Source organism: Gymnoscopelus braueri (assembly GCF_963280865.1).
Source record: "Gymnoscopelus braueri genome assembly, chromosome: 20".
Lineage (NCBI taxonomy): Eukaryota > Metazoa > Chordata > Actinopteri > Myctophiformes > Myctophidae > Gymnoscopelus > Gymnoscopelus braueri.
In genome coordinates this window covers 24,377,205-24,405,183 of record NC_137622.1, presented here as the reverse complement: position 1 = coordinate 24,405,183, position 27,979 = coordinate 24,377,205, and the positions used below count along the sequence as shown (strand labels likewise).

General features: G+C 42.2%; 2 protein-coding genes across 4 annotated transcripts; both read left to right on the top strand.

Moving 5' to 3' along the window:
• Nucleotides 1–915: 915 nt before the first annotated feature.
• On the top strand, nt 916–11,452 carry smad5 (SMAD family member 5; the record flags this gene model as incomplete). 2 transcript variants are annotated; one of them, XM_080415459.1, is made up of 6 exons in its annotated part: nt 916–1,318; nt 2,521–2,796; nt 4,188–4,295; nt 7,857–8,078; nt 8,235–8,491; nt 10,360–11,452. In XM_080415459.1, 6 exons carry the CDS (start codon nt 916–918, stop codon nt 10,501–10,503), a joined length of 1,410 nt encoding a protein of 469 aa, XP_080271585.1. In that variant the 3' UTR covers nt 10,504–11,452. The 2 variants fall into 2 exon arrangements, with proteins under 2 accessions (XP_080271585.1, XP_080271586.1); XM_080415460.1 differs by lacking the exon at nt 4,188–4,295.
• A 4,045-nt stretch (nt 11,453–15,497) lies between these two features.
• On the top strand, nt 15,498–27,896 carry syvn1 (synovial apoptosis inhibitor 1, synoviolin). 2 transcript variants are annotated; one of them, XM_080415280.1, is made up of 16 exons: nt 15,498–15,687; nt 18,140–18,289; nt 18,545–18,637; nt 18,828–18,980; nt 21,241–21,289; nt 22,149–22,252; nt 23,025–23,151; nt 23,703–23,802; nt 23,995–24,060; nt 24,581–24,697; nt 24,946–25,103; nt 25,275–25,409; nt 25,603–25,746; nt 25,863–26,046; nt 26,358–26,461; nt 26,816–27,896. In XM_080415280.1, exons 2-16 carry the CDS (start codon nt 18,155–18,157, stop codon nt 27,016–27,018), a joined length of 1,872 nt encoding a protein of 623 aa, XP_080271406.1. In that variant the 5' UTR covers nt 15,498–15,687; nt 18,140–18,154; the 3' UTR covers nt 27,019–27,896. The 2 variants fall into 2 exon arrangements, with proteins under 2 accessions (XP_080271406.1, XP_080271405.1); XM_080415279.1 differs by having other exon boundaries at nt 25,272–25,409.
• The last annotated feature ends 83 nt before the right edge of the window (nt 27,897–27,979 follow it).

Sequence of the window (27,979 nt, the reverse complement as noted above, 5' to 3'; positions counted from 1 at the left end):
GGCCGGGGCCTGAACCTTGACCTCCCAATCTCAGGGCAGACACTCTAACCACAAGGCCACTGAGCTGGTCGTTTGTGTGTGTGACTGTGTGTGTGTGTGTGTAGGTAGAGCTGTCTGAATAGTCTACGTTGAATAATTTTACTACATACTGTATAATATTTAAATAAACAATATGATTACAAATACATTCTATACCACAAATGTATATATTTCCTTGTATCTAATCCCAATCTATACTCTTTTGAACCCTTTACACAGGATGCCCATGGACTAAAACTCGGGACATCGGTGGGAGATCCAAGACGGTACAAAGAGAAGCTGGGAGTCATTGGTGAAAAAGCCACCTATATTCTGATCTGGAATTGTAGGGCCTGCTGTTTGCATGCCTTTTTTTTTAAACGGCAGTCCTGATCTCAACCCCTCTGGACTGACCCCCAACCTCCCCGCCTCCCCTCAGTGGTGGTGACCCAGCTCCGGCCAGCTTGCTGTGGGGCTCTTCCTGTACAACAGCAGCAGCTGCGTCCTGCTAGCTGCCTCCTCTCTCCCTCCCCTCACTTCCTGTCCTTGGTCACACAAGGCTAAAGTCTCCTCTCCTCACACCCCCTCCCCTCATCTCTAGTACCGTCCTATCCCACACACACACACACACACACACACACACACACACACACACACACACACACACACACACACACACACACACACACACACACACACACACACACACACACACACACACACACACACACAGTCGCACACTCAAAACCAGAGTCTCCTTTGTTGGACACACACCCATTTTGATAGTAACCAGTGAGCTGCAGCACCTTGGGATTAGATACCCAACGTTCCCCTTGGTCAGAACAGTCTGACTTCTGGGGAAGCCCCCCTTTCTCCTTTTGCACTACAATCTCCATCATGACCACCATGTCCAGCCTCTTCTCCTTCACCAGCCCGGCGGTCAAACGCCTGCTGGGCTGGAAGCAAGGCGACGAGGAGGAGAAATGGGCGGAGAAGGCGGTGGACGCGCTGGTGAAGAAGCTAAAGAAAAAGAAAGGTGCCATGGAGGACCTCGAGAAGGCCCTGAGCAGCCCCGGACAGCCCAGCAAATGTGTGACCATTCCCAGGTCGCTGGACGGCCGGCTACAGGTGTCCCACAGGAAAGGCCTGCCCCACGTCATCTACTGCCGCGTGTGGCGCTGGCCCGACCTCCAGTCCCACCACGAGCTCAAGCCGCTGGAGGTTTGCGAATACCCGTTCGGCTCCAAACAGAAGGAAGTCTGCATCAACCCGTATCACTACAAGCGAGTGGAGAGCCCTGGTATGTATTCCTTATCGGAGGACGCTCTCATATCAATGAGGGTGCTGGGAGGGGTTGTTTTGTTTTCCATATTGTGCTTTCACGAAGAGAGGTGCTGCTTTCCTATATAAACTAAAAGCCACAAAATAACATGGAAGCAGCATTTCCATCCGAATAAGAGATGAATAAATTTACATCCTCAAATGTTAAATCTGGCAGCCGTTTTGTTCAGTTCTTCTAGGCTTTAGGCTTTACTATTAAAATGATTAGTTTTTGTTCATTCATAATCAGACTTTAATATAATTAAGCGACAGACCTTCACTTACAATGAAGCTAGTCTAACAGTAAATACTGATAATCAATGAGATTGAATAACTTGCATGGTACTACAAAAGGAGGAATAAGCTGTGAAAATCGGAGTTGTGCGCACATGCCTGAGCTCAAATCTAAGTAGGTTGTGGAAATGGTAAACAGATCTCCAGAGGTCAGGAGGGAAGGGCTGTCATCACACAGGCCTGTTCTGCACCCCCCCCCCTCCATTGCACAGAAAATCAATACCACTAGCTCTTTTTGAGTCTTATTAGATTATATGCCTTGGGCACTCCAGTTGGGGTGTGGCATCAGAAAGTCACTTGCTAAATGCATAGTCCCTCTCTGACTACACACTTTGACAATATTCCCACCACCATCCTTCTCTCTCACTCTATTTCTGCGTCTTGCTCTCAGTTAGACACAGCATCACACACAGACACAGGGTAACTCTTAAAGACAGCTTCTCTGACTTTGGGTGCTGCCTCAGCCTCTGCTGCTTTGCTGACATGGGATCGCTAGCTCTCTCCATTCACCATTTTAAGGCCTTGGGATCACATGTCGCTCAGAGGAGAAAACGTGTATATCACTGTCCTAGCTTACTGGGTGGTTTTGCTGGGACAACCTTGGGACTATGAGGCCTAAAGCCACTCAGTGTATGACAGTGAAGGTTGGAGAATACATGCTTTGCTGTTTGGACTTGAAAATGGGTCCATTGTCTTCACCAATGCAGATAATGGCTTAAATCCTTTTTTGTTGTTGACATAAATCATGTCCCTATTGTTTTTCCTATCGATAACCATGACGGTTCTATCTCTGTATTTCTCTCTTAAACTAGGTATACTATAGACAGACACAAATTGTTCTTGGAGGCGTTAATGAAATCATGAACTGTCTTCGCTCTGTCCATCCAGTGCTCCCTCCTGTCCTGGTACCTCGTCACAGTGAGTTCAACCCCCAGCACAGCCTGCTGGTACAGTTTCGCAACCTCACCCACAACGAGACACACATGCCCCTAAACGCAACCTTCCCGGAGTCCTTCACACACAGCGGCGGCGGCAGTGGTGGAGGGGGTGGGGGCTCCTTTCCCATCTCTCCAAACTCCCCTTACCCGCCCTCCCCAGCCAGCAGCGGCACCTATCCCAACTCTCCGGCTAGCTCGGGGCCCTCCAGCCCATTCCAGCTCCCAGGTATGCCACATGCAACATGTGCAACTGTATATATACATATCAATGCTTTATATTGATTGATTGATTGAATACTTTATTTGACAGAAATGCAAACAGCTTGAGGTACAGTCATACATTTGGGCTAAAAGGATAACACAAAAAAAGTCCCGGGGACTTATTTCCATTGTGGTCCTATGTGTACAGTATACGATTTAAGATATAGATGTAATGTTACTTACTTACTTAAAAGGCAACTTTGTCAAAGTGTAATCTTAAAATCTTAAAAAAGAATAAGAAACACCAGAAAAAAACATTGTGTATGAACATGCCACACAAAATGTGAACCCAAATTCAATTGGAGTACTTCTTAGACCAGGGGGCAGTCACCCATTTGTATGAGATCAATGGCAAAAAAATGCTTTTTTGTGTGCTGCCAAATTGGACACTTATTCTTCTTGGCTTTCTAGCTATATAATGAAAAAGATGAATTATGATATTCATCCAGACCAAGTCACATCCCTGAAGGGGAAATGAGGGAAATGCCGACTAAGCATTTTGCGCCAAATCCAGGCTTGCTTCTCAACTCACTGCAGCCTTCTAGTGGCTTCTACTAATCTAGTGGAAAGGCTCCAACCCTGTGGTCTGTTTTCTAAAGTAGCCTCAACACTCAATTTACTCAGTTGAAGACATAAAACAGATATATAAGGAAAATGGATTATTGACCCTCGAGAAATAAATTTGCTCCCGTCTCATCTGATGGTGTCAATGTATAGAGGAAGTAACCTTTAACTGAGATCATCCGTGGGTGGGAGGCCAGAACAGATCTGCTGATGCACACATCTAATGGCTTCAGGCAGTCAGGCAGACAGAACAAAAGTTATAATGGCAGTGTACTTGCTTCAGAATTGCGCTTACGAGCCCAAAACATCATTATAGCAGCTCATGAACTGTAATCACCGCCTTATTCTCACTGCCATCTGGGGGGTGGTTTATTTATTAATATTTAATTGAAAGTAGTCTTTTTCCTGTTGTCCAGAATGGGTTTGAAATCTCAAGTTGCAGCTCTGCCAGGAATGGTTGGTTTTAGCATGTGGTTTTAGCAAGTGACGGATATGTGAAATCTGACACCGTTTCCGGAGACAGATCCTGTGATGATTGTTTGACTCCTGGGAGGTGTGTGTGTGTGAGGAACAGATGGAGAGAGACTCTTTTTTTCTTCTTCACATAAACACATGCTTGTGTATGTATGCATATATGAGAGACAGTAAAAAGGGGGCATAATGTATGTATGCATACCGGTGTATATAGACAGAAAAGGGGAGCAAGAAAGAGAGTGTGTGTTTGACCATTTGCCAACACCAGCAGCAACTGGTCCTCATCTTCTCTAACTGCTATTGTTTTTAATGTCTCAGCTGACACCCCACCCCCTGCCTATATGCCCCCTGACGAGCAGCTGGGCTCGGAGAGCCAATCCATGGAGACCAGCGGTAGCATAGTGCCTCAGAACATGCCCAGAGGAGGTAAGCTTGAGATCTATACTAGGACTGAACAATGTTAGATTGTACAACTAAACAGTTAACTCTGGTCAAGTAATTTGATTGTACAAGAGGCATCCCATGAGTGCTTATATACGGAATTATGGGGGGGGAATCACTCCTTTAATGTTAGCCTATTATTTACCCATGCAGTCTGGGCTGACTGTTTTTTACATGTTGCAGAGTAAAACATTTTTGATAATGGAGTAAAATAAACAACAAAATCAAAGTGTTACGGGGCGCCGATGGCCTAGTGGTTAAGGCGCATACTACATAGGCTCTGATGCAGCCTAACAGCGAGCTGTAGGTTAGATTCCCGAGCCCGATAGCCTTTGCTGCGTGTCACTCCCTGTCTCTCTCTGTTTCCTGTCAGTATTCACTGTGTACTATCCAAAGAAAGCCCCCCCCCCAAGTGTTATTTTATAAATAGTTTAAATGGTGCATTTATATAGCGCTTTTATCCAAAGCGCTTTACATAGATTGTGCATTACATTCACCCATTCACACACAGATGGAGGCACCAACCTGCTCATCGGGAGCAATTAGGGGTTCAGCGTCTTGCTCAAGGACACTTCGACAGTAACTCTTCTGGGGGAGCCCGGGATTTAACTGGAAACCTCACGGTTTCCATCGGGCCGTTCTACCGGCCACTCTACCTCTGAGCCACTGCCACCCCACATATTTTCTAAGCAAAATGTAGTAGTTGAAGTACTTGGATTCAGAAATCAAGGAAAAAAACACTGATCTAGAGTAGGGGGTTTCAAAGTGTGAGGTGCCGGAGCGTTGCTTGGGAGGTGTGGCGAGATTGGACAGGTAGTTGGGATGATCAGCAGAAGTTATGTCTGCAGATTCATACAACTTCAGCATACGAACAATGAAAGGAGAAGCACTTCTTGCTTTCAGTTTCTTTCTACTTTTACTTGTACTTGAATTATCAGATGAAAGTGACACATTGTCTGTTCCCAAGGAAAAGGCCTTGGTGGACCTGACATGGACATCTCTCTTCCCCTCGCTCTCTCTCATGCAAATTGGCAGGTGCTGCTAGGCCTTGAAGCAACATTCAGAATTAGTGGTATTTTCTTTAGTTCAGTGATAATTACTATTCATATTTAACTCTGAGAGGTGTACATTTGTTTACTGGCAAAGATAGTAATAGTCCATTGGAAAGGGGCAGGGGGGGATTTATCTGTGCTTTGTCGTGAGGAGCCATCACTGTCTCAGACTTTGTTTTCAGGGAGGTTCTGAGTTGATCAGGTATATCCCTGACAAATTGAGCCAAGCGTTGGCATTCAGGCAAATTTTGACAAGGGCAGACAAGTGTAGCCTGGTTAACCCTCCCTCCGGAAATCTCATTTCCATTTGATTTCAGGAGTGAGTCTGGCCTGATCACCCATTCTGCAATATTGGCTGTGTACACCAAATGGACGAGCCTATCAGCGTCGTCGCACATTGTTCTGTGATTGACAGCGACAGTTGGCCAATCAGGTGGCGAGTTCGAGTGAACCCGAATGGCACCGAGTGCAGCCTGAATGCAGCCGACAAAACACGAACGGCAGCCATCTTTTCTGTACGCTATTTTCTCCGCTGTTTTTTTACTTCAAAAAGCTCTCAAACTTCTATTTTGAGGCACAGAATTTACTTATAAGATATCGTTTGGATAGAATTTAGTTATTTAACTTCATATATGTGGTCAATTAATCATGACAGAGCCTATTTAAAAATACAAATGTAGAGAACCGGCAGGGGCGGGCAGTGACAGGCATGTATCCGAATAAGGCAACCTATTTTGGGCATGGCCGTCTCAAAAGTCCCGTTGCGTCACATTAGTCTGGTGAACTGCTGATTGGCTGAAGGGGAAAAACGATCATTGGCTGAAGGGGTTGTCAGTCAACGGTATTACTCCCGCCCAACTCCAGCCCACAGCCAATATTGCAGAATGGGCGATCAGGCCAGACTCACTCCTGCAGTGATGTTGCTAGGTTTTCAATGTAATGGGTCCCGGGACCCACAGGTGGTCATTCAAATGGGTCCCAGAAACATTTTATGGGTCCCCAATTACACGTCTCCCCCCCCCCTTCTATCGTTTTCTTTGATCTCCAATCTCCATATCTTCTATGTGTGTGTGACTGTGTACATTATATCCTAATGCAGTGGATCTCAATCTTTTCAGGCAGCGACCCCCCAAAATAATCATATTTGAACTGGGGACCCCCCACCCTGAGAAGCGCTTGGAATTAGGAGTTGAGGCATTTAATTTTGTTTAACTCAGTTCCACAGATACATAGTCAAAATAGCAGATCTACAAGGTCGTTTTTTTTTTTTTTTTAATCTACAAGCTCACAACGCCTTGCTTGTAGATCGCCTCTTTCTTATATTATTTCACAATTTTTACCGTATTTATAGTATAGTTTGTTGATTAGTTTGGATGCAGTAATAGTCTTTTTTCTTTTCTTTCTTGAGGTATTAAAAATATCTTAAAAGTCCTTAAATTGTGACTTCACTGTCATCTGGGGACCCCCCCCCCCCCAAAATCATGTGGGGAGCCCCCTGGGGGTCCTGACCCACAGGTTGAGAACCACTGTCCTAATGTACATTCTATTTTGCTACTTGTTGTAGTCACAAACTCAGAATACAGGGTACAAACTACAATATAAAGTTCATAATAATAATATGAAAAAGATAATGTACACTTCATAGGAGCAGAGATAGATAGGAACTAAAGAACAACAACACTTTGTGGAAGAGAATGTAAACGGAGCAGAGATATTTGTTTAAGAAAAGTAGATGTTTGCGGCAGTATTTATTGCTCTGGTGTTTTCTTCTTAAAAAGTGGGATTCCCTTCAAATGATTTATGCTTGTGTCGCACCGAAAATAACGATCTGAAAACGACGCGTCGGTGTTTCGGCTCGCGGGTCGGTTTGGTGCGCGGCTCGCGGTTTGGTGTGCGCTCGCGGGTCGCTTTGGTTCGCGGCTCACTTTGCTGCGCGGATCGCGGCTCGGTTTGGTGCACGGCTCGCGGTTCGGTTTGGTGCGCGGCTTGCGGCTCGCTTTGGGCGCGGCTCGTGGCTCGGTGTGGTGCACGGCTGCGTGGCTCGGTTTGGAGCACGGCTACGTGGCTAGCGGCTCGCTTTGGTTGTATGCGTCCCGTGGACGCTGTGATGGTTGGTTTAATGCGTCCTTTATTAAAAATGTGCGTCAGAGACGCAGGACGCAGGGCTAGCAGCATCTCTGCTCCTGAAATCAAATGGAAATTAGATTTCCGGAGGGAGGGTTTACCAGGCTAAGACAAGTGTGCACTAGCAAAGAAATGTAGTGACAGATCGATTTAAAGAGAAGGAACCGCTCATTCCTCTGTGGTACTTCTGTTTGCCTAGAGTTGCATAATGAATCACTGTGTAACAAAAAGCATATTCCTTTGCTGACTAGGTGTGAAAACTTGGCCAGTTATCCCTCTTCCAGAAGATTCATGTGTGCTTGGATGTCAGTGAATATAAACTATACAACGAGCCTGCTCTTGTCTTGACCTATTTGTTTAACTTCCCCAGATGTGCAACCAGTAGAGTATGAGGAGCCTAGCCACTGGTGCTCTATCGTCTACTATGAGCTCAACAATCGTGTGGGTGAGGCTTACCACGCCTCGTCAACCAGCGTGCTCGTGGATGGCTTCACTGACCCCTCCAGCAACAAGAACCGCTTCTGCCTTGGATTGCTGTCCAATGTCAACCGCAACTCTACTATTGAGAACACCCGCCGACACATTGGCAAAGGTAGATCTAAATCTATCTGTCACAGGTGACACAAGAGAAATATAGGGACATGTTTTGTAAGCAAAGATTTGCTAGATATTCTAAGGTAACAGATATTCCAAGGAAAAAGAGAATTAATACATTGCATCTTTTGGCTTGTCCTTGTTGCCCTAACAGGAGTTCACCTGTACTATGTCGGTGGGGAAGTGTATGCAGAGTGCCTCAGTGATACAAGCATCTTTGTCCAGAGTCGTAACTGTAACTATCACCACGGCTTCCACCCCACCACAGTCTGCAAGATCCCCAGCGGGTGCAGCCTCAAGATCTTTAATAACCAGGAGTTTGCCCAACTTCTGGCCCAATCAGTTAACCATGGCTTTGAGGCAGTCTATGAGCTTACCAAGATGTGTACCATCAGGATGAGTTTTGTCAAGGTAGGGGAGTCCTCTTAATCAATTGCGGGGCCCAGGGATCTGTAGTGAGAGAACATAAAACTTACCAAGAAAAGATGCATGTTTTTCAAAAGACCATAAGTATACCAGGCTAAGAGCCTAGTCTCCTGCCTGTTAATAGTATGGTTGCTGGCATGCTCGTCTCTAGAGCTGTATGCACCTGCTGGCCTTGGGTTCAAATCCTGCCAATACCTTCCTCCTGTCTGCAATAGCTGTGTTTTTTTCTACTAATAATCCAAATAATAGTCCAAATAAGAAATAAAAAAAACATTTGTGTATTTCTATATCAAAAGTATAATCTTAATTCCTGTCAGACAAAAACATAATGCATGATTACAGCAGGTGCTACTACTAACCAAGTGTAACTAATAATATCCTGACATGCACCTGTCAATCTACATAGGGGTATGATTCATTTGTCACTAAGTTTAATTGACATGAATGGCCGGCTATGCTTGGATGCCGTCTCCAGTTCTTTTGTCTCCATGCTAGACACTAGACTGTGGTGTTACTCTGTTGAATGTAAATTAACATGGTCGACCACGTTGCAAACTGTATTTATTTCCAAAGCTATAGAATAGAATAAATGTGTTTCTGAAAACATTCGAGGAGAGAAATATGCAATGCTGTAGCAAACTTGATTTGTTACTGCCTATTTTCTGTACTTTGTGGATGTCTCCACGTGACATCCAAGCAGGATACTTGCCAATGCCCAAATCAGACCTTAAAGAGACAATCACTGATAGGCTGAGACGTGCCCATCTCCTGGTTCAAAAGGAAATGTATCACAATATGAAAGTTGGAAACGGGTGAAATGGCGTTAAAGCTTTACGTAAGCTTTCCTTATGTCAGATTCAAAACTGCAGTTCTGAAGTTTGTTTATTGAATGGTCCGTGACCATTACAAAGCTTAGCATGTTTGTTAAGCCACATGAAAGAAAGCATATGTCCTCTGGTCGGCCTTCGATTTGTCAAGTCGTGTTAAGCTTAGGGTCAGCAAATTTAAAGAGAGCAGTATTAAGAATACTTTTCACTTTTTCACTAGTTGTCACTGGTGCTACACTTCAAATAACAAATGTGAACTCATTCACATATTGTATATCGTAAAGTTAGTACAACTCAAAAATGAATTTGCAGGCTTGGTGCAGTATGGATTTCTAAAATATGAATATGACTGAGTTGCACGGCTTGGTTGCGGCAAGTCGTGCTCGTGTTTTAAGTACCGGGAACTGATGGTACTTACCACTATATTTACAAATGTACATTGTATCATCGTTGGGTATATGATTATGTTGGAAATGCAATCTCCGCTCTGCAGGTGTTTTTTGATATGTGTCTACAGTATATTATACCATTCATCCTGGACTCGCCTTCTTCAATTTGGTAACTGCAGGATAAAACTTGATTTTTGCCTGTAGCAGAGTGCTGTATTCTGTATATTGCATGTCAGAACCCTTCTTTCTGATGACTTATGTGGAGCATGTTAACAGGACATCTTATCTGGTCAGATTTCATTCAGCTGTAAATGATGTAAATGTGTTTTTTTTTATTGTTAGTCAAAAATTTAAACGGCGCGTGTTACAGTAAAGGCTAAAAGGATAACACAAAAAAGTCCTGGGGACCTGTTTCCATTGTGGGAATACTATCGTCAATTGGATTGATTTAATTTGAATGAAAAGAATTGGCCCTTGCAGCCATTGTCTCCTGTTCTGCTTTCCTGAATCTGATGTCTGTCAAAATAAAGATGGGACCGCTCGCTCGTTGAAAAAGCTTTTCTGGTATAATAAAAATGTGTTATATCCTCACACATCTTCATAATCAGTCTCATGATTCTGTTAATTCTCTTCTCAGGGCTGGGGAGCTGAGTACCATCGGCAGGACGTCACTAGCACCCCCTGCTGGATAGAGGTGCACCTGCATGGGCCACTTCAATGGCTGGACAAGGTGCTGACACAAATGGGCTCGCCTCTCAACCCCATCTCCTCAGTGTCCTAATGACAGCCCTTGTAATTTGGGAGGTTCTTTTTACTATTTTTTTTTACAGTTTTATTTTTTTGTTCCTCAGTGATTTATAATTTAAGGTGGTCTTAATGGCTGAACTGTTTACACGTAACTATGGGAGGGGATTATTGAACTCTGGCTTGAGAAGCAGCTGCACCAGCCAGAATCCAGTTGTTAAAACAGAGTAATGTTACAAGCAAACATCTGGAGAAGAAAGCAAGTAGCAGCAGTGACATGGAGTCATTACTGCTTGACAACACTACCCACATGTTCATCAAACAAGGGACAGGACCGTCGAGCTTGGACCTGACTAAAGTACAGTTTTTAGCATTTTGTTTTATTTAGGTTTCTCAAATGATTTTATCTTTGTAGTTTTTTTTTTTAAAGAAACACAATTGTGTATCGCTACTATGCCTTACATAAAGTCAACAAGGAATTTTATCGAAAGTTTTTTTTTTCCTTACATTGTCTACATGTCAGATATTTACAACTGAGGTATAGATACAGATATGTTTACTATTAGGCTCAGCTATCATAACAAATGCTTCCTTTTATAGTCTCTACTGCTAGAAACAAACACTGAGCTACTGCCTTTGAATAAAGTTTGTTAGCCAGACTGTCAGTCTTTGACATGGGAGATCAATCACTGAACAAATTTAACATACCTAACAATATTGTGAATGTTACATCTATTGTAATAGAAGTAGTCATTTGTGATATAATCTGAGATACTGACTTCCAACATTGCTGATTCATGTTTGTACTATCAAGTTCAAGTGACGAGTGACTGTATTTTCCATACTCACTGTATTAACAATCTTGTGCACTCATGGTTTTTTGTCGAGGCAAATAAAATTTCGGTGTGGGTACCAATACATTATGTGGCTAGGTAACTGACTTAATTAGCACAATTAAATAAACACAGGTTATTTGGTAACAATGAGTGCTTGTTTTGTCAGTTTTTACATTTTATAGTTTTAAATTGATACATTTGACCAAATCAGGTATAAGCCTACGTATAGGCCTACTGTTTCAACATTAGATGGGTACACTGGGGCTTAACCACTTAAACCCTATACTTAGTTTACCGGATTCCCAAGGGTGCTATACTATGGCCCCTCCTGTTTTTGAGCTACACCAAATATCTTCTATCTTTGCCGAATGTTCACCCAAGTGGTTAACTTGAAAACCGATTAAAAAAAATTGACGAGCGACATATCGGTGAAGCATCAGTGACATGGACATGAATTAATGATCATGGATGAAACCATATGTCTATAATGGGATTTTGGGACACTCAGAACAATAATACTTCAAACTGCAACTGCCTAAAAGCATGACTTGTGGTTAATAATATAATATGATTTGTGTTTATATAATATGCTCTTGTGATATGTGGGTTTGAAGAAACGGTTATATATTTAAAAGACTTGCTTAAAATGTGACATATTGCACTTGCAAAAATAACTTGAATAGATAGAGGGGAAGAAGTACAGCCAGGGTACACATTAACAGTGGTGTAAAGTAACTATGTACATTTACTCAAGTACTGTACTTAAGTACAATTGTGGGGTATTTTTTACTTTACTAGACTATTTTCTTTTAATTTATTTTACAGAATTGATACTTTTACTTAAGTAAAAAATGTGAGTACTTTTTCCACCACTGCAATATAGAGGGGGTAAAATACAGCCAGGGTGCACAGTAATGATAATGATGTAAGCCTCAATGTAAAAATTAATAAATAATACTGTACAAGAGCTAGGCTGACAACTTGAACTTCCTATTGGTTCTCCCTGGTGGAAAGTCTGGTGATGAGGTTACCTATTGGTCCACGTTGATGTTTACCGTAAGTACCCTAAAAGAATGCGTAGATTCACTGACAAATTGAGGAGCAATAAAGGGCTCTGTCAAACTAAAACATGAATTTGCAGCATAAATCGTATACACATAAATAATGTATTTGGAGGTATTTCAAAAGGAGATACGTATTTTCCAAACAAATGACTCTTTTCAAAATGTGCAACGAGAAACAGAAATAATACATTATTTGTGCGCTCAGAGACAAGTTGCCGAATAGCCGGATATCAGGGTTGCCATGTCTGCTTATTATAAGCGACTTTGGGCTTCTTTTCCTGTAAAGTGGCTTGTAAATAATGGTTAGTTACGGTTTCTGGTTTCTTTCCTAATGTTGTTTAAACCAGTGGTTCTCAAACATTTTCAAGTCAAGGACCCCCAAATGAATATGTATTTGTCTGTGGACTGGAAATATTTTTGTGCCATGGGACCCATGTACCAGATTTGTGTTATATTCCTAAATGTTACTTTTTTTCCCCAAGATTCTTTTGTAAATAGCAGATCCACAAGCTCACAATGCGTTGCGGATTATGTAGATCTGCTATTTACAAATAGCGCTCATGTGGCCTATTTCTTTTGGGCTTTAGACTGGTGGGATTTCTGAAAAATGTGATTGTTAGAGGCATTTTGGGGTAAAAATGGGGTACTACTAGGCCATTTTAAATCATTAAATTCATTTATTTTCTACTTATGTGTATTTTTGGACATCTAAAACACAGATTTAGATGATCCCATGTACAAATCCTGGAGAAAATGGAGAAAATATCCATTTGGTCCCTGATGACCAAAAGTCAATGGAGTGACATTCCATAAATAGACTATCATGGGGGATTTCTGCCTTGTATAACTCACCCCCAGAATGAGTTAGAGCCACAGAACTGACACTTGGGTCTGGTGATCTTGATGGTGAGTGGGGCGGAAGTCCCCTAAAAATATGATGCTACATGGACTTAAATGGGTATTTTACTTTAAAACACTTCTGGGGTAATTTTCAGGTTTACTCTGACTTTGGTGTGGTTCCTGAGCCAAGGTATTTGAGGCGGAATTCCCCTAAAATATGACGCTCCATAGACTTAAATCATGTATTCTTGGTGACCAAGTACTCTGGGCCAGGAGGGTGCTAGAGCTCTGTGAATAGTGTCCCCGAGAGGTGCCTAAAGTAGTTAGGGTGCCTCAAGGGATCAGTGATTGGTGTCCCTGTGAGGTAGGTGCCCCAGTAGTTAGGGTGGCACTACATTAGGTTGATTGGGAACAAATGCATGACTCAAAGACATCTAACTGAAAAACCCACAGGGGCACTTTGAAGAAGGGAAATGTCTGGGGGGGGGGTTGGGTGTAGGCAGTGGCAAGCATGCGTAGAGGCGAGGAAGAAGAGGTAGTGCATGCACTTCCAATCTATTAGTCCAGGTGCAGGACAAACAACAAAAATCCTAAATTCTGCACACAGGTCTCAGCTCTACTTTTTAAATCTGTCATCTTCATTTGGAATTCCATTTCCTCCTAACCATGCCGTCTCAATGGACGGCAAGAGTGCTAGAGCACTCTTGCCGTCCATAGAACTACACCATCTTGAGGGGCAGTCAGACTTGATCAGGCTAACCTCTCCCATCAGGTCTCTATCTATCCTGCTGTCGCAGCTTCCCTAATGGTTTCACAGTGCAGCTGGCTCACCACCTCACCACTTGAAGGGGATGAATCTGAGCCTTGTGAAATGCCTTGAGCAGGTGTATGTAGTTCTTTGGTGGAGGTATGTTTGGTGCTGCCCTCTGATGATGTTCCTTTACCTGGGCCACAAAGATTGTAACCCTTGAAGTGAGACGGGCACGTTGTCTTCCTCTTGGTTGGGTCTGCCTGACTTACTACACTTCTACGGGTGGAGGACATCTTGCTACTCCATAGTGTAGGCCACAGGTCCGGCTAGAAAGATGGTGTCCGAACAGGACGTAACCAGAGCTGTTTACCCATGATCTGGAATTATAGCTTCAGTAGACTATTGCAAACTCATCAAGTCTAATTCCAAGAACAGGAATTTGGACAGTGTTGAAGTTCATAGCTCTGCAATGTTTATACATGGAGGGAGAAGGACCATCTAGCACTCTTGACTGAGAATGCACTTGACTTTACTGTATAGCGTCCAGCCATGTTTGCTTCTGTCATTACGATGAGGTCATGAGGAGTCATCCATGTCCAAATGGGGAGTCCTCCTGGATCGACCACAGAGACCATGACGTCTGGACTCACTCTGACTTCTTGATTAACAATGAAGATATTGTGAACAAGCCGGCTGGCTGTCAGAGTGCCTCTGAGCCATGCATTTGGGTCCAACCAAAGTAATATCACCCAAACTACTATGGCACCTCACGGGGATGCCTATCACTGAGCTACAGTATAGCACCTTCCTGCCCTTGGTCACTCATAATACATTTAAAGGGATGTCTCACTTTAAAACACTTCTTGGGTCATTTTCATGATATTTGATATTCATTTCAGACACGCCTCCCTCCTAGGCCATTCAACTTCCAAATGTCACCAAAATGTCACTCCATTGACTTCCATGTATTTTAGGTCACCAGGGGGACAAAATTAAAATGGATACTTTACCCAGGACTTGTACATGAGATCATATACATTTGTGTTTTAGATGTGCTAGGGAAGCTAAATATACAGATAAGTAGTAAAGAAAAAAAATAAGGGGGGTGTGTGGACCCCTTTGAGTACTAAACAGTTTTCTGTAATGGTGGCCACTAATTTGCATATTTAGGAGTAGGCTTACCACTAATTACATTACAAATGCCTTAATCACATTGTCTGATCCTCAGAACATAGATATATACACTTTATTTGTCAGTTTTGCTTGCTTTGTTATAGAGTTATTGAAGAAATAGTTCAAATTTGGCAGCCATTTTGTTATGCAAATGAGAAGGTTAAAAAGTAAAGAAATTGCTTGGGTACCATGTTTTTCAGATGCAGTACACCCCAAAATGCCTCTAACCTTCTTATTGAAGGCCTTTTATGTGAAATCCCACCGGTCTACTTGTTTTCATAGACCTGGTTGCTTATTTCTCTCGCACAATCTGGCGACACTGCCGAACAGCCGGATATGAGGTGGCCTCTTCAAGGAGCAAGCCAAAGATAAACACGTAGACAGTCAGTGCGTTACAGGGGCGAGGATCACATAAATGTCACCAAACAGCTCAGGTGCACGGTCCAAATGGAATAGTTAGTGACACACATCCACAGCCAGGTCGCCCGGGAAACATCCAACACATCTGTTGAGGGACATTAAGTCTTTAACGCAGACAATAAAGCGACATCGTGTCGGTGAGTCCACACCAAACAGCTGTACCATTACTAGCTATAGCTAGCGTCGGCAGCTAAGCAGTGTTGCCATGTCTGCTTATTATAAGTGACTTTGGGCGTGTTTTCTGTAAAGTTGCTTGTAAATCTTGGTTGTTGCGTTTTTTGGGGGGATTGTTTCTAAAGTGTACTTGCTTATTTAGGCTTGCTTCCACATGTATTTGAGTAATTATTTAAACCAGTGGTTCTCAAATATTTATGAATGTTTTGTGCCAGGGAGCATTTGTGGTGTTAGAATGTTTTAATAATATATTTTAAATATTACACACATTATTGCAAGAGTTTTTGAACACCGCCGATCTACAAGCTCGTGAGGCGTTGTGCGTTTGTAGATTGGCTATTTTCAAACATCCGATGCATATTATAGGTTTAAAAAGCTCATGCTTGTTTCTAAAGTATAGTTGCTTATTTGGGCTTCCTAATGGTGGGTAAACCAGTGTTTCTCAAGTCAAGGACCCCCAAATTAATATGTATTTGTCTGCGGACCCCATCTCAAAACATTGTATGCCAGGGACCCCCATACAAGATTTGTGTTAAAATGTTTCAAAAAATATTCCTGTTATTTAAAAATGTCTTCCAATATTTTTTTGCAAATAGCAGTAGATCTATCAAATAGACTGTGTTTAAAGGGCGAAGGGCTCGCTTCTTTTGGGCTTGTTAGACATAGACCTGGTTGCTTACTTTTCTCGCAGAATCTGGCAACACTGCAGCTAAGCTAAAGCTAACTAACACCATTAGATTGTGTGTGTGCTAACAGTAACATATTACATGAGCTGATGTTACCGTTAAGAACAATAATACCCAAACACATACAACGCTCATTTAACAGTTATAACGGCAATGATCCAATCTGTTCCGTAGCAAACTATCACAAGGCTGGCATTAAGTGTTTACTTAGCTCCCCGGAAGCCTTCATTTTATAATGTATAAGTTAGCAATGACGTTAGCTGTAGCTCGCCTACTACAGTTCTAGAGTTAACGTTCAACATATAGCATTATGTTACCAAGCTAAATAAATACCCCCCCTCTAAAAGAAATGTGAGCTCTGTTCATCATGGGGCGCATGGTTTCCATATGGCAAAATATATATGGGCTACCATCAAACGAGCCAACGAGCAGTGGTGGAAAAAATACTCATGTTTTACTTAAGTCAAAATATAAATACTGCAATGTCTGGAAAGTCTGGAATTAAAAAATTACTTGAGTAAAAGTACAAAAGTATTGGTATAAAAATGTACTTAAAGTACTAGCCCTGAAACATGACTGTCATATCATGACACAAAAGTAGAAAGTACTCATTATGCAGAATGTCCCATTTCAAAATGTATAAATCGAATAAAACACTTTTGAAAATGGCAGATCTAACACAATCTGTAGATTAGCTATTTTCAAATGGCCGACTTGTATATAGAGTTGAAGTGGTTAATGTATGTTTTGTAATAATAATCTAAATCTACGAAGTAACCAGTAATAAAGTTTTCAAATAATTGTAGTGGAGTAAAAGTACAATATTTGCCTCTGAGATGTAGTGGAGTATAAGTAAAAGTACTGAAAATTGGAAATACTCCAGTAAAGTAAAAAATACCTCAAAATTGAACTTAAGTACAGTACTTGAGTAAATGTGTTTAGTTACTTTACACCACTGCTGTCAACCCAGGGTAGACATCTGAATACTATGTAATAAAAACAACAAATAATGCCATGCAATTTATGTTCAACCTATTTTATTACAGTTTTGTTGTTGGTGTTTTGAAATAACAAGCACAATTCTGTAGCCTAACCTTGGAAACAAGCCTCCCCACAACAGCATCAAGACTCTCAAATGTGTTTAATGAAATGTAACTACCATGAGAGCAGGAGCTTGTTGCATAAAGATGGTTGGGTAGGATACTTTAATGTCCCTAGAAGAGGCTATTTGGTTTTTGCACCAGGTTGTAAAACACAGAGACCCCAAACCTACACCCTAACTTCGTAAAATCACATTAAAATAAATCAAGTGGTTTTCAAAGTCACACAGTGGTCACTTGATCAGTTATCAAGTGGGTGAATGCTTGGTTTAATATTTGATCCAATTCTGGATGAGCAATTACCACAGTAGCTGACCGGCAATCTGACTGAATCTATTCAGTAGCTGCTTGACGGTTAACTCCTAATGCCCTGCATGCTTAGGCAAGTGAAGACGGCAGTTATGAATGGCAGCAGGAGAGTGGCCATTACAGACCTGTGCTACCCTGAAGAGCTCTTTGAGTTTTCCAGTGAGCCAACAGAGTCACAGTCTGACTTTATTCGGCCATCGTTGGTGAAACTTGTGTGTAGCACTTCATATGAAAATAGCTGCTGTGAAAAGGTCCATTGGGCTGATTCAGTTCTCACCTAAGCTATTGCTTTACTGTTGTACGCACTCTCTCTCCCCAAGTACCTGTAAGAGTCCATGATGGTGCGAGCAGCCTTGGTGACTGCCACCAGTCTGGCACTGACTGGAGCGGTAGTCGCCCATGCCTACTTCCTCAAACACCAGTTCTACCCAACTGTGGTCTACCTCACCAAGAGCAGTCCCAGCATGGCGGTAAGTCTGTTGTGTTCTTGTATGTGTATCGGTTAGAGGGATATCACTTTAAAATTGATCCAGTTATGCTTCATTTATAAATTCCACGCTACATCTGTATTCCTCTTGACTTCTTATCTGGTGTGAAAGATTAGATTATTGGGAGATGACTTGAATGTGTTAACACAGGTGACTTTTTCTTTGGAACAGTGAATGAGAGGAGACATGTTTTCATCCCTGGTTCTAAATTCCATCTGTTCTGTCTCATGTTGTCAGGTGTTGTACATTCAGGCCTTTGTACTGGTTTTCCTGTTGGGAAAGTTCATGAGGAAAGTCTTCTTTGGACAGCTGAGGGCTGCAGAAATGGAGGTAGTCCACTGCTTTATTTGATGGATGTTTTTAAGCCTGAACTCCTCCATATCGAACAGCAATACTTTATTTTCAGGTGTTGACATAATTCAAACAATTTTTAGTTAATCGCCTACCAATTCCTAGTAGGCTGTTGTAACAATTCCACTCACACATCTTTTTTGTTGTGTGTTTGTCCTTGAACCTTTAGCACTTGATTGAGCGCTCCTGGTATGCGGTGACCGAAACCTGCCTGGCCTTCACTGTATTCAGGGATGACTTTTCCCCGCGTTTTGTCGCTCTCTTCACCTTGCTGCTCTTCCTCAAGTGCTTCCACTGGCTGGCCGAGGACAGGGTGGACTTTGTGAGTGATGATACACTTAAGCCCTACTGCTGGATTTAGTTATAGGATATAATAAATATTATCCCGCTGGGGAAATTCAGGCACCAAAAGGCAGCACAGCAGTTAATTTACAGATGCAGAGTACTGTGAGGTAACATCATGGGAAGAAAACATCACAAAAAGCACCATCAATGATGAACAGAAAGTACAGTATATGACAGTATACAATACATCCTATATAGTATTCACACATAGTACAAGTCACAGTTTAGGCACTTAATTAGTGTGGTTGCCCTAACAGGGCAACCAGACTATTGTTCTAGGGATACTATCATAATCTTTCTAGATAAACAATACTTTAGACCGTCTCTCCTCCCACAGTTTTTATCCCCCAGTGTTGTGCCATATCTCAAAATGACCGTCTTGACCTGGAATCGTGCGCTTGTATTTTGCTAAGAGATTGGTTAAATAGTTTAATTGATATTGATTTATTAGTGCATTAAATTTCCCCATCCGCTTTAATGAAAAAGTGAAAAAACTCAAATTCAAGTATTTTTTTCTCTGAAATCGTAAGAGCTAGAGTTACCAGATTTGGAGGGGAGGTTCATAATTTAGTCCAAAATTATTGAAAAAATAATTACACCAATCGGCCACATGGTGGCGCTATAACAGCCCCCTTTACGTTTTGGCCTATAACTCTTGAACCGTAGGTCGTAAAATCAAAATTTTTTCACCTGGATTCCTTGGGTCACAACGCATCTCCCCATATAGGCCACGCCCATTTGCGTCTGGATAGATTTTTTGATATTGATTTATTAGTGCATTAAATTTCCCCATCCACTTTAATGGGAATTGCAAAAACTCCCATTCAAGTATTTTTTTCTCGGTAACCATAAGGGCTACAGTTACATGACTTGGAGGGGAGGTTAATAGATTATTGCAAAATTATTACAAAAAAAATCACACCAGTCGGCCACATGGTGGCGCTATAACAGCCCACTTTACCTTTTGGCCTATAACTCTTGAACCGTAGGTCGTAAAATCAAAATTTATTTTTCCCTAGATTCCTTGGGTCATGACGCAACTCCCCATGTACGCCACGCCCATTTCCGTCTGGATAGATTTTCCGCCATTTTGAATTTTCTTCAAAACACACTTTTAGCTCCTCCTCCCACATATTTTGTCCAAATTTCACAAAAATCGGTACACATGATCTCTGGACCCATGCCATAAACGTCTCCAAGCTGAATTTTGATAGTCCGTACCGTTCGTCCGTAAAAGGCTTCCAAAGTTAGCGGGAGGGGCCCGTTTTACAAAAAAGGCCAAAAATCACGAACAAAACGTCCAATCAATCCCAAATTTGAATCACATGTCAAGGGTGGTTTACTCAACAAATCCCCAAAACCATTTCCACTTTGATCCATAGGGGGCGCCACAAATGCGCAAAATGTGACCGTTTGATGCAAAAACATTATTTTGGGGGGGATCAATCCTCTCAAAATGAAACGCAAGAGATCTCAGGAGTGACGTGACAATGTAATTGGCGCAGCCTCCGACGGTATTCCTCCAGGCGTATTGCTCGAGTCCCGGCGGCCGCGACCCGCGACCGGCGTCGGCGCAACCACACAATGCAATTGCCCTGAATTGCGACGCGTCTAGTTCATATACTGTACTACATGTAAAGATGAAGGAAAAAATAAACTTAAACACATAGATGTAACTGGTGTTTTGGACTATTGCATCGTTGATTGGGCCAGGATTTGTTCCATTGTATAGTGAAGCGAAAAGTCACTCTTCAAATATTGCTTTTGTGATCATGTCATTAGTCAAATGATCCACTTCTAGTCTAGCTACAGCAAAGATGACCACACTGATAATAAAAGGAAAATCCTATGAATAAGAGGAAGCCATGGTTCTTGCAAGCAATCGTGCATGGTTCTGCATGCTTGCTAGGACTGTCGTCGACTAAAGAAATTCTTAGTTGACTAATGGTCAAGGATTTAATCAACTCATCAATTACTTGATTTCTTCGACAGATCTATAATATTTGAGTTTGCCAAGTAAAATAATGTAAAATCGCTTCTTTAAATCTTGTACAACAATCGATTAATCAACTAACAATGTCTTGGTCAAGTAACACCAAACGACAAACAAAATGATTCAACAGTGAGGGGGCATGCCTAGTGCTTGCATCTAGTGTCTTTGCGGATTGTTGTTTTACCATGAGAATTAAGATGTATGTAATGTAATATGCTTCATTCTGTTCCACTCTCTATCACAGATGGAGAGGAGTCCAAACATATCCTGGGTATTTCACTTCAGAGTACTATGTAAGTTTTCTTTCTTTTCTGATGCTTTTGAAACATCTGTTTGCTAAATTAAGCTTCATGCAAATCATTCTGATTGTACCTGGTATCAGTTACACAGCTGTCAAATAGGGACACTGACATAGTGCCTGTTGATTTCTTCCCAATAGTGTCAAGTTAGTTTCACCTACTTCTAAGATAGTCTACCTACTTCCGGTAGACTCCGGTTCCGGTAGACTTCAAAGTAAATCCCATGTTGTAATCCAATTACAAGTTTGTCGGTCTTGACACTGGTTGGAAACAAAAGAACGGACATGGATTAAATGCAAGATTTTGGCCCAACAAAAGTTTTACAATATGAAAACCATATGGGTGTGACTTACACAATGCATCTTTAACATGGTCAAAATCTTCACTGAAACGCTTGCAAATGTACCGTTTTGTCCCAAATCTGATTTGACCAATTAAATTCTGAGTTGGAATGAGAGGATGGAATGCATGGTAAAAAAAACATACTTACCGTGTCTGACACTGACTTCTGGAAATGAGGGATGCAGGCATGATTATTGACTTCACAGTTGTCAGAAACTGTGAAAAATAATATCGACCAACCTTATCTGGGAGTCTGGGACAGGTGTTCATTCCCAGCTCTGTGCTTAACACTCCAGTGTCTGTCTGTTTAAAATGGCTTTGTATTTGGACATTTATTTATTTGAATCTTGGGGCTATGTTAATTAAAATGATTTATTAAATGTAAATGTGTATATACTGTAGTGGGTACAAAAAAGACCTTCAATGGTGACAATTTTCCACCCGTGGGTGTGGGCTGCTTTTGCTGACTATTGGTTGGTGAAAACACAGGTGTGGTTCCTCTGTCCTTCAGCTCTCATGTCACTGCTGGGAATCTTGGACTTCCTGTTTGTCAACCATGCCGTTCACAGTATCATAACTCGAGGAGCGTCGGTCCAGCTGGTGTTTGGATTTGAGGTTTGTAACTTGCTTACAGCATTTTAGCTTGACTGGCAGATACTAGTTAGTTTTTTCCATAATCACACACTCTGCACTGTTAATCAAGCTGTTTTAGATGCTGCTAACCTGCACAACGGTCAGCAGTTAATGTGTTTTCAGCAGATGGTAGGGAAATGCAATCTTAACTCTCAGTCAAAACAGCTCTAGTCTCGCTCATTCAAATAGTAGAGATCTCTGCCTCGTCTGGTGATATCTAAATTCAATGTAGTGGTAAGAACAGCAGAGAAAATGGGCGCAGACAAACGTACGCCTTCTACTTTGAAAACAAATATCACCCTCCCAATATGAAGTCCCGCCCTAAAGTCTTTGCATTGGTTCTGCAATGCAGTTATTTATTTTTTATTTTAATTTAGATGTCACCAGATGTATCAGTAGGCAGAGATCTCCGATCATCTAGCTACACAAAGCTAAAATGGCTCTAACCATTCAGGGCATCTTTTTGGTCCTGGGTTTTATCCCGATTGTCCCGATGTCGAGGCAGTTTACACATAGGTTGTCTGTTTAACCCCCTCAGTGGATGTTACACATACAAAAACATATTTTTTTCTTAGTTGGCCAACTCCAAATGTTAATCCCATCCATTGTTTTGCTACATAACTTGTCTGCTTGTTATTAGTACTGTGGTCCTATAGCCCTTTATGAATCCAAAATCAAAGAAAACCAGCGTAAAACTAAGACAATATACCCTAAGTTTTCTGTGTCAATGATGTTCTCTTATGTGTCTTGTCAGTATGCCATTCTGCTGACCATGGTGCTGACTACCCTCATCAAATACCTGCTCCACACCGTTGACCTGCAGAGCGACAACCCCTGGGACAACAAGGCTGTCTACATGCTCTACACTGAGCTCTTCACTGGTATGATTGCTTGGAATGTGATTAGCGATAGGCATTTTTCTCATTCACTGCCACGAATTAATTAATTAATTCATCCGTCTACCATCCCCTTGCCAGCAAAAACAGCTATTTTACTGTACCTTTTGATTCTGCTTGACCTCCGTCCTCACGGAGATCGTCTCATTACATGCAAAAGTGTCCGGTAGTATAGGGAAAAAAAGAATTGGCCGGTCGCGATCCTCCATTCCAGAGCTATGGCAGTTTGAATGTGGCCTGTTTTTTGAAAAAACGCAGAAAAACAACAAAGCCAAGAAATTTTACTTTTGTGAATCCTTGAACATGAAAGGAGGCTAGCTTTTTTTTGCTGTGGTCACGTGATTTCTGGGTGTACTCTTCTTAGGTGGTGCTTGGATCATTCACAGGCTGCATAGCAGCGCCCCGCCCCACCAAAAAAGAAAAAAACACTTGCCGTGGCCCTTTGGCCAAAAACCACGTCAAAGACGTCCTTGGCAGTGATGAGTGATGAGCACTGTCTTTCAGTTGTAATGCGTTGTTTACTCTATGACCCCCAGGCTTCATCAAAGTGCTCCTGTATATGACCTTCATGACCATCATGATAAAGGTCCACACCTTCCCCCTGTTTGCCATTCGCCCCATGTATCTGGCTATGAGGTAAGCAGCTTAATTTTCTTTTGGTGTGTGTGTGTGTGAACAGAACGGATATAAGACAATTTGTAATCTTGGGTTTAATATCAGAGACTTTGAACAATCCAAATCAGAAAAATGTTATGTCTTGAAGTGATTAGTTACTTTGCAGTCATGGTGAAGGTATGTTTTTTTGTTTCATCTCTCCTCACCTCTCAGACAGTTCAAGAAAGCTGTAACAGATGCCATAATGTCTCGAAGGGCCATCCGCAACATGAATACACTGTGAGTGATGTTGGGCATTTGCTTTGTTGTGGTGAATCAATTTTCCTCTCTGTGTATATATAGTATTTTGTTAGATAGAAGTTGACCTTTGAGATAAGAATGCTCATTTGATACTATAGAATCAAGTTGCATACACAATAATTCCCCATTAATATTTGCGTTGATCATATTCAGTGTATTACTGATTTTGACTATGTATGTAGCAACGCCATATACTATTTACAATAACTTGGATAAGCTCTTATCTTGATGATGAGAAATGACTTGAAGCATGTATAAATGTTAGGGCCCATAATGTGGTGGTGGTGTTGGGAAAGTTCAGTTTCCATATAAATATTCTCTTGCCACGTAACTGAAAATTTTAGATTAGAATTTATTTGTGACAATTGGTGTTATCTGGAATTTTATGTGCATGAAAACACGTCGTGACAATTGGTGTTATCTGGAATTTTATGTGCATGAAAACACGTCAACTGATTTTAATTGTTCCTTTATCTTTCTGCTTGCTGACTCTGTCTAGGTATCCTGATGCCACTCCTGAGGATCTGCTGGCCTCTGACAATGTCTGCATCATCTGTCGTGAGGAGATGGTCACTGGAGCCAAGAAACTGCCCTGTAATCACATTTTCCACTCCAGGTAAGCCCCGAGTTGCAGCATTCTAAACAGAAGTGCCACTGGTTTTTAGAATCTAACAAACCCAAAGTTTTGGACTTCAGTAAACAAAGTATTATTAAAACGTATATCTATTTGGTTGGGGGATGCTCTCAGAATTTTTCACTGTTAAAAATACACTATTCTATCTGAAAAACTGAAGCCTTTTGGAAGCTTTGTGCTTTACTGTGATGCCAGTCTAGCAGAGTCTTGGATTTCCTTTTCTCCCGTAGCTGTTTGCGATCCTGGTTCCAAAGGCAGCAGACATGTCCCACCTGCCGGATGGATGTCCTCCGAGCATCCAATGCCAACCAGACTCAAGCCACACCCGCGGCAGCGCCTCCACCCCCAGCGGCCCCGGCCAATGCCCCTGCCGCACCCCCTGCTAATGGTGAGAAAGGGATGGACAAACTGTTAGGCATAGTAAAACAGTCGGTAGAAATTAAAGCCTCATTAGGTTTTGGTAATCCATCTGCGGCTACACTGATATTAATCTTTTCCCTCAAGCTTAGAAAGTTACTGTCCCGGATACTGATTTTGTGTTCCATGTCTTCTCCAGCAGCTCCAGGCATGTTGCCTGGCTTTCCTCCTGCCATGTTCCCTTTCTGGGGTCCCTTCCCTGGAGTTCCCCCTCCTGGTGTAGCTGCTGCAGCACCTGGTGCTGCTGATGCTGCTACAGAGGCCACACAGGGAGCTGGTAAGGACCTCTTGTTGCTCCATGATGTCTGCACTTGGGTTAGAGTTACTTCATGCATGATTCCTTTTCTATGTTCATGCATGATTCCTTTTCTATGTTAATTTCTGTTTTTATCTACAATGTCGTAGATTTTCCTCATGGAAAGTATCAGGTTCTAATCTTGGCACTGCATGTGTTGTTTGTGTCCCCTCAGGTGCCAGCCGTCCCACCCCGTCTGCCTCTGACACAGCCACTGCTGCAGCCCCAGGGGCAACCATCCCTGGCTTTCCTTTCTCCTTCCCACCTCCTCCCTTCCCAGCAGCACCATGGCTGCCTATGCCACCACCTCCTCCATTTGGTAAGCACTGCTAGTTTTAGCTAATTAGTCTTAACACGTTTCCTCTTAGTAATGAAGGTAATACTTTGTAATGAAGGTAATGAGCTCATTTCCTCTTGTTATTTTTTCTCCTTCAGTGTCATCAATGCCTCCCCCACCGCCATCTCTGTCCAGGCTGTCGGAGGAGGAACTGAGGGAGCTGGAGGCGGAAGGCCGCCAGGGCCTGGAGGCCAGGCTCCAGTGTCTCCATAACATCCACACCCTGCTGGATGCCGCCATGCTCAACATCCACCACTACCTCAGCACTGTTGCCACTTTGACGTAAACCAAAATAACTACTTCAACTGAAATAAAGTGCAATATACTTTAGGGCGATTTTTGTCAAGTGAAGCATAAATCGGGCTTAACCATCTGCCCAATCAGAGCTGTTCTCAAGATGTATTTAATGGATCGCATATTAATCATAAAAATATTTGACTTGCGCATTTGTGAAGAAGAGAGAGGGGGAAAAAATGAGATATTTTCTTCAAATTGAGACTTTGCTCCCTCAAATGTGAGTCGAGACTGAACGGATGCATTTCTGTCTGTATTGTTCTATGCATTTCTCTGACACCCAGTGATTTCCTCCACAGTCCTCCTCGGAGTGAAGCCAGTAATGGAGCGGCCCAAACTGAAACCTCACCTCCAGCTGACCTTAGCGCTGAGACCCCCAGCCAGGAGAATGACCCACAGAGCTGTATGTGACACACAACTAAAAGGGACCTCATGATTATACTAATGGGGGGGGGGGGACTTAGGTCAATAAAAATGTATTATATATGATTTGTCAATTGCACAATAATTGTCACAGTACATTAAAATGTTGAGCTTCTTGTGCAACCACACCATTAATGAATAGGATCAACGATAGAAAAGAAAGTGTAAACGTAGCAAGAGAAAAACAAGAATAAAGGTCACAGTATTGCAGTAATGGTATGTTCATTTGCAGGAATGGTAATCTGAAAATAATAGGGTAACTCCTCCCCTTCTACATCTGTCGTTCTTTCTTCCACTTATTCTTTCACTTCCTCTCTGCCCTTTTTGTTGATAGCTGAGGAGTTGAGTGGAGCAACCGGTTTCTCAGAGCCAGCCGACTCCACCACTGATGCCACAGCAATGGAAAGGGAAGAACGGACAGAAGAAGGTGACGAGGCAGTCGAGCAGCAGGGCGGAGAGCCCAATGCAGCTGAGCTTCGACGCCGGCGCCTTCGCAAACTTGAAACATCACCAGATTCACCACCACCTGACAATTGATGCAAACATACTTTCATACAGACATATCGCTGTGGACCAACGAACGTGTGGAGATGACAAAACAGTCTGTAGATTATAATTTTTTTTGGTTCATCGTTGGCTATCCCTACCCCACTCAGCTCACCCACCTTCAACTGGCTACACGTTTCTGTCTATGGTGGACACTGCAGGAGGCCAGGACAAGATGTTGATGGCGGTGGTATTTAAAGTTTCTGGACTGCTCTATGACAGCACACAGTTGTGAGATTTTTTTTTTGTTCTTCAAAAAGAATCAATCGGAACCAAGATCAGGACAAATGCAGCTGCTTAGCCATGTGCAGCCACAGCTCCAGGCCTGATATGTTTAGTCATTAAGAAATGGGCAGTATTTTTGATTTGTGCTCTTAGTAGATTTTACTGTCATTGAGGTCTCACCTGCGCTTTGTTCATGAACTTAAGCTGGCTATTTGATGCCCGCTCGTTTCCTTTTTTTGTCACAAAGTTGGTCAAGCCTAACACTTGCCCACACCGTCTCGCGTTACAGTGGGTGCAGGGCAATGTCAGACCCACTGAGTTCAATGGAGAGGAAATTGATTAGCCGCTGTAGTGTCCAGCGTGATGATGGAATTTATAGGTGTCTTGCTTTTTATTCTCTCCTTCCATCATTCTTTTGTCTGCGGTTTCGGGGGTCTCTAGATCTTGCCACTGTAACATAAGTGATTTAATTGAACATGTACATACTGTAAAAAGAGTTTTAATAGGATCTGTACATAATGCAGAATAAACTGTTTGAATGAAATGGCAGTGACATGATTTGAGCTGTACATTCACTAATGTAGAGAATGGGTATTTTCTTATTTTTGTTATTGTGGACCATTAAAATGCATTGGTTAAAGGTAGGTTAAGTGATATTCTTTTGGTTAAAACTTTTTTTGTTATAAGGTTATAGCACTAGATTAAGATAGTAATCATTGTTATAGTG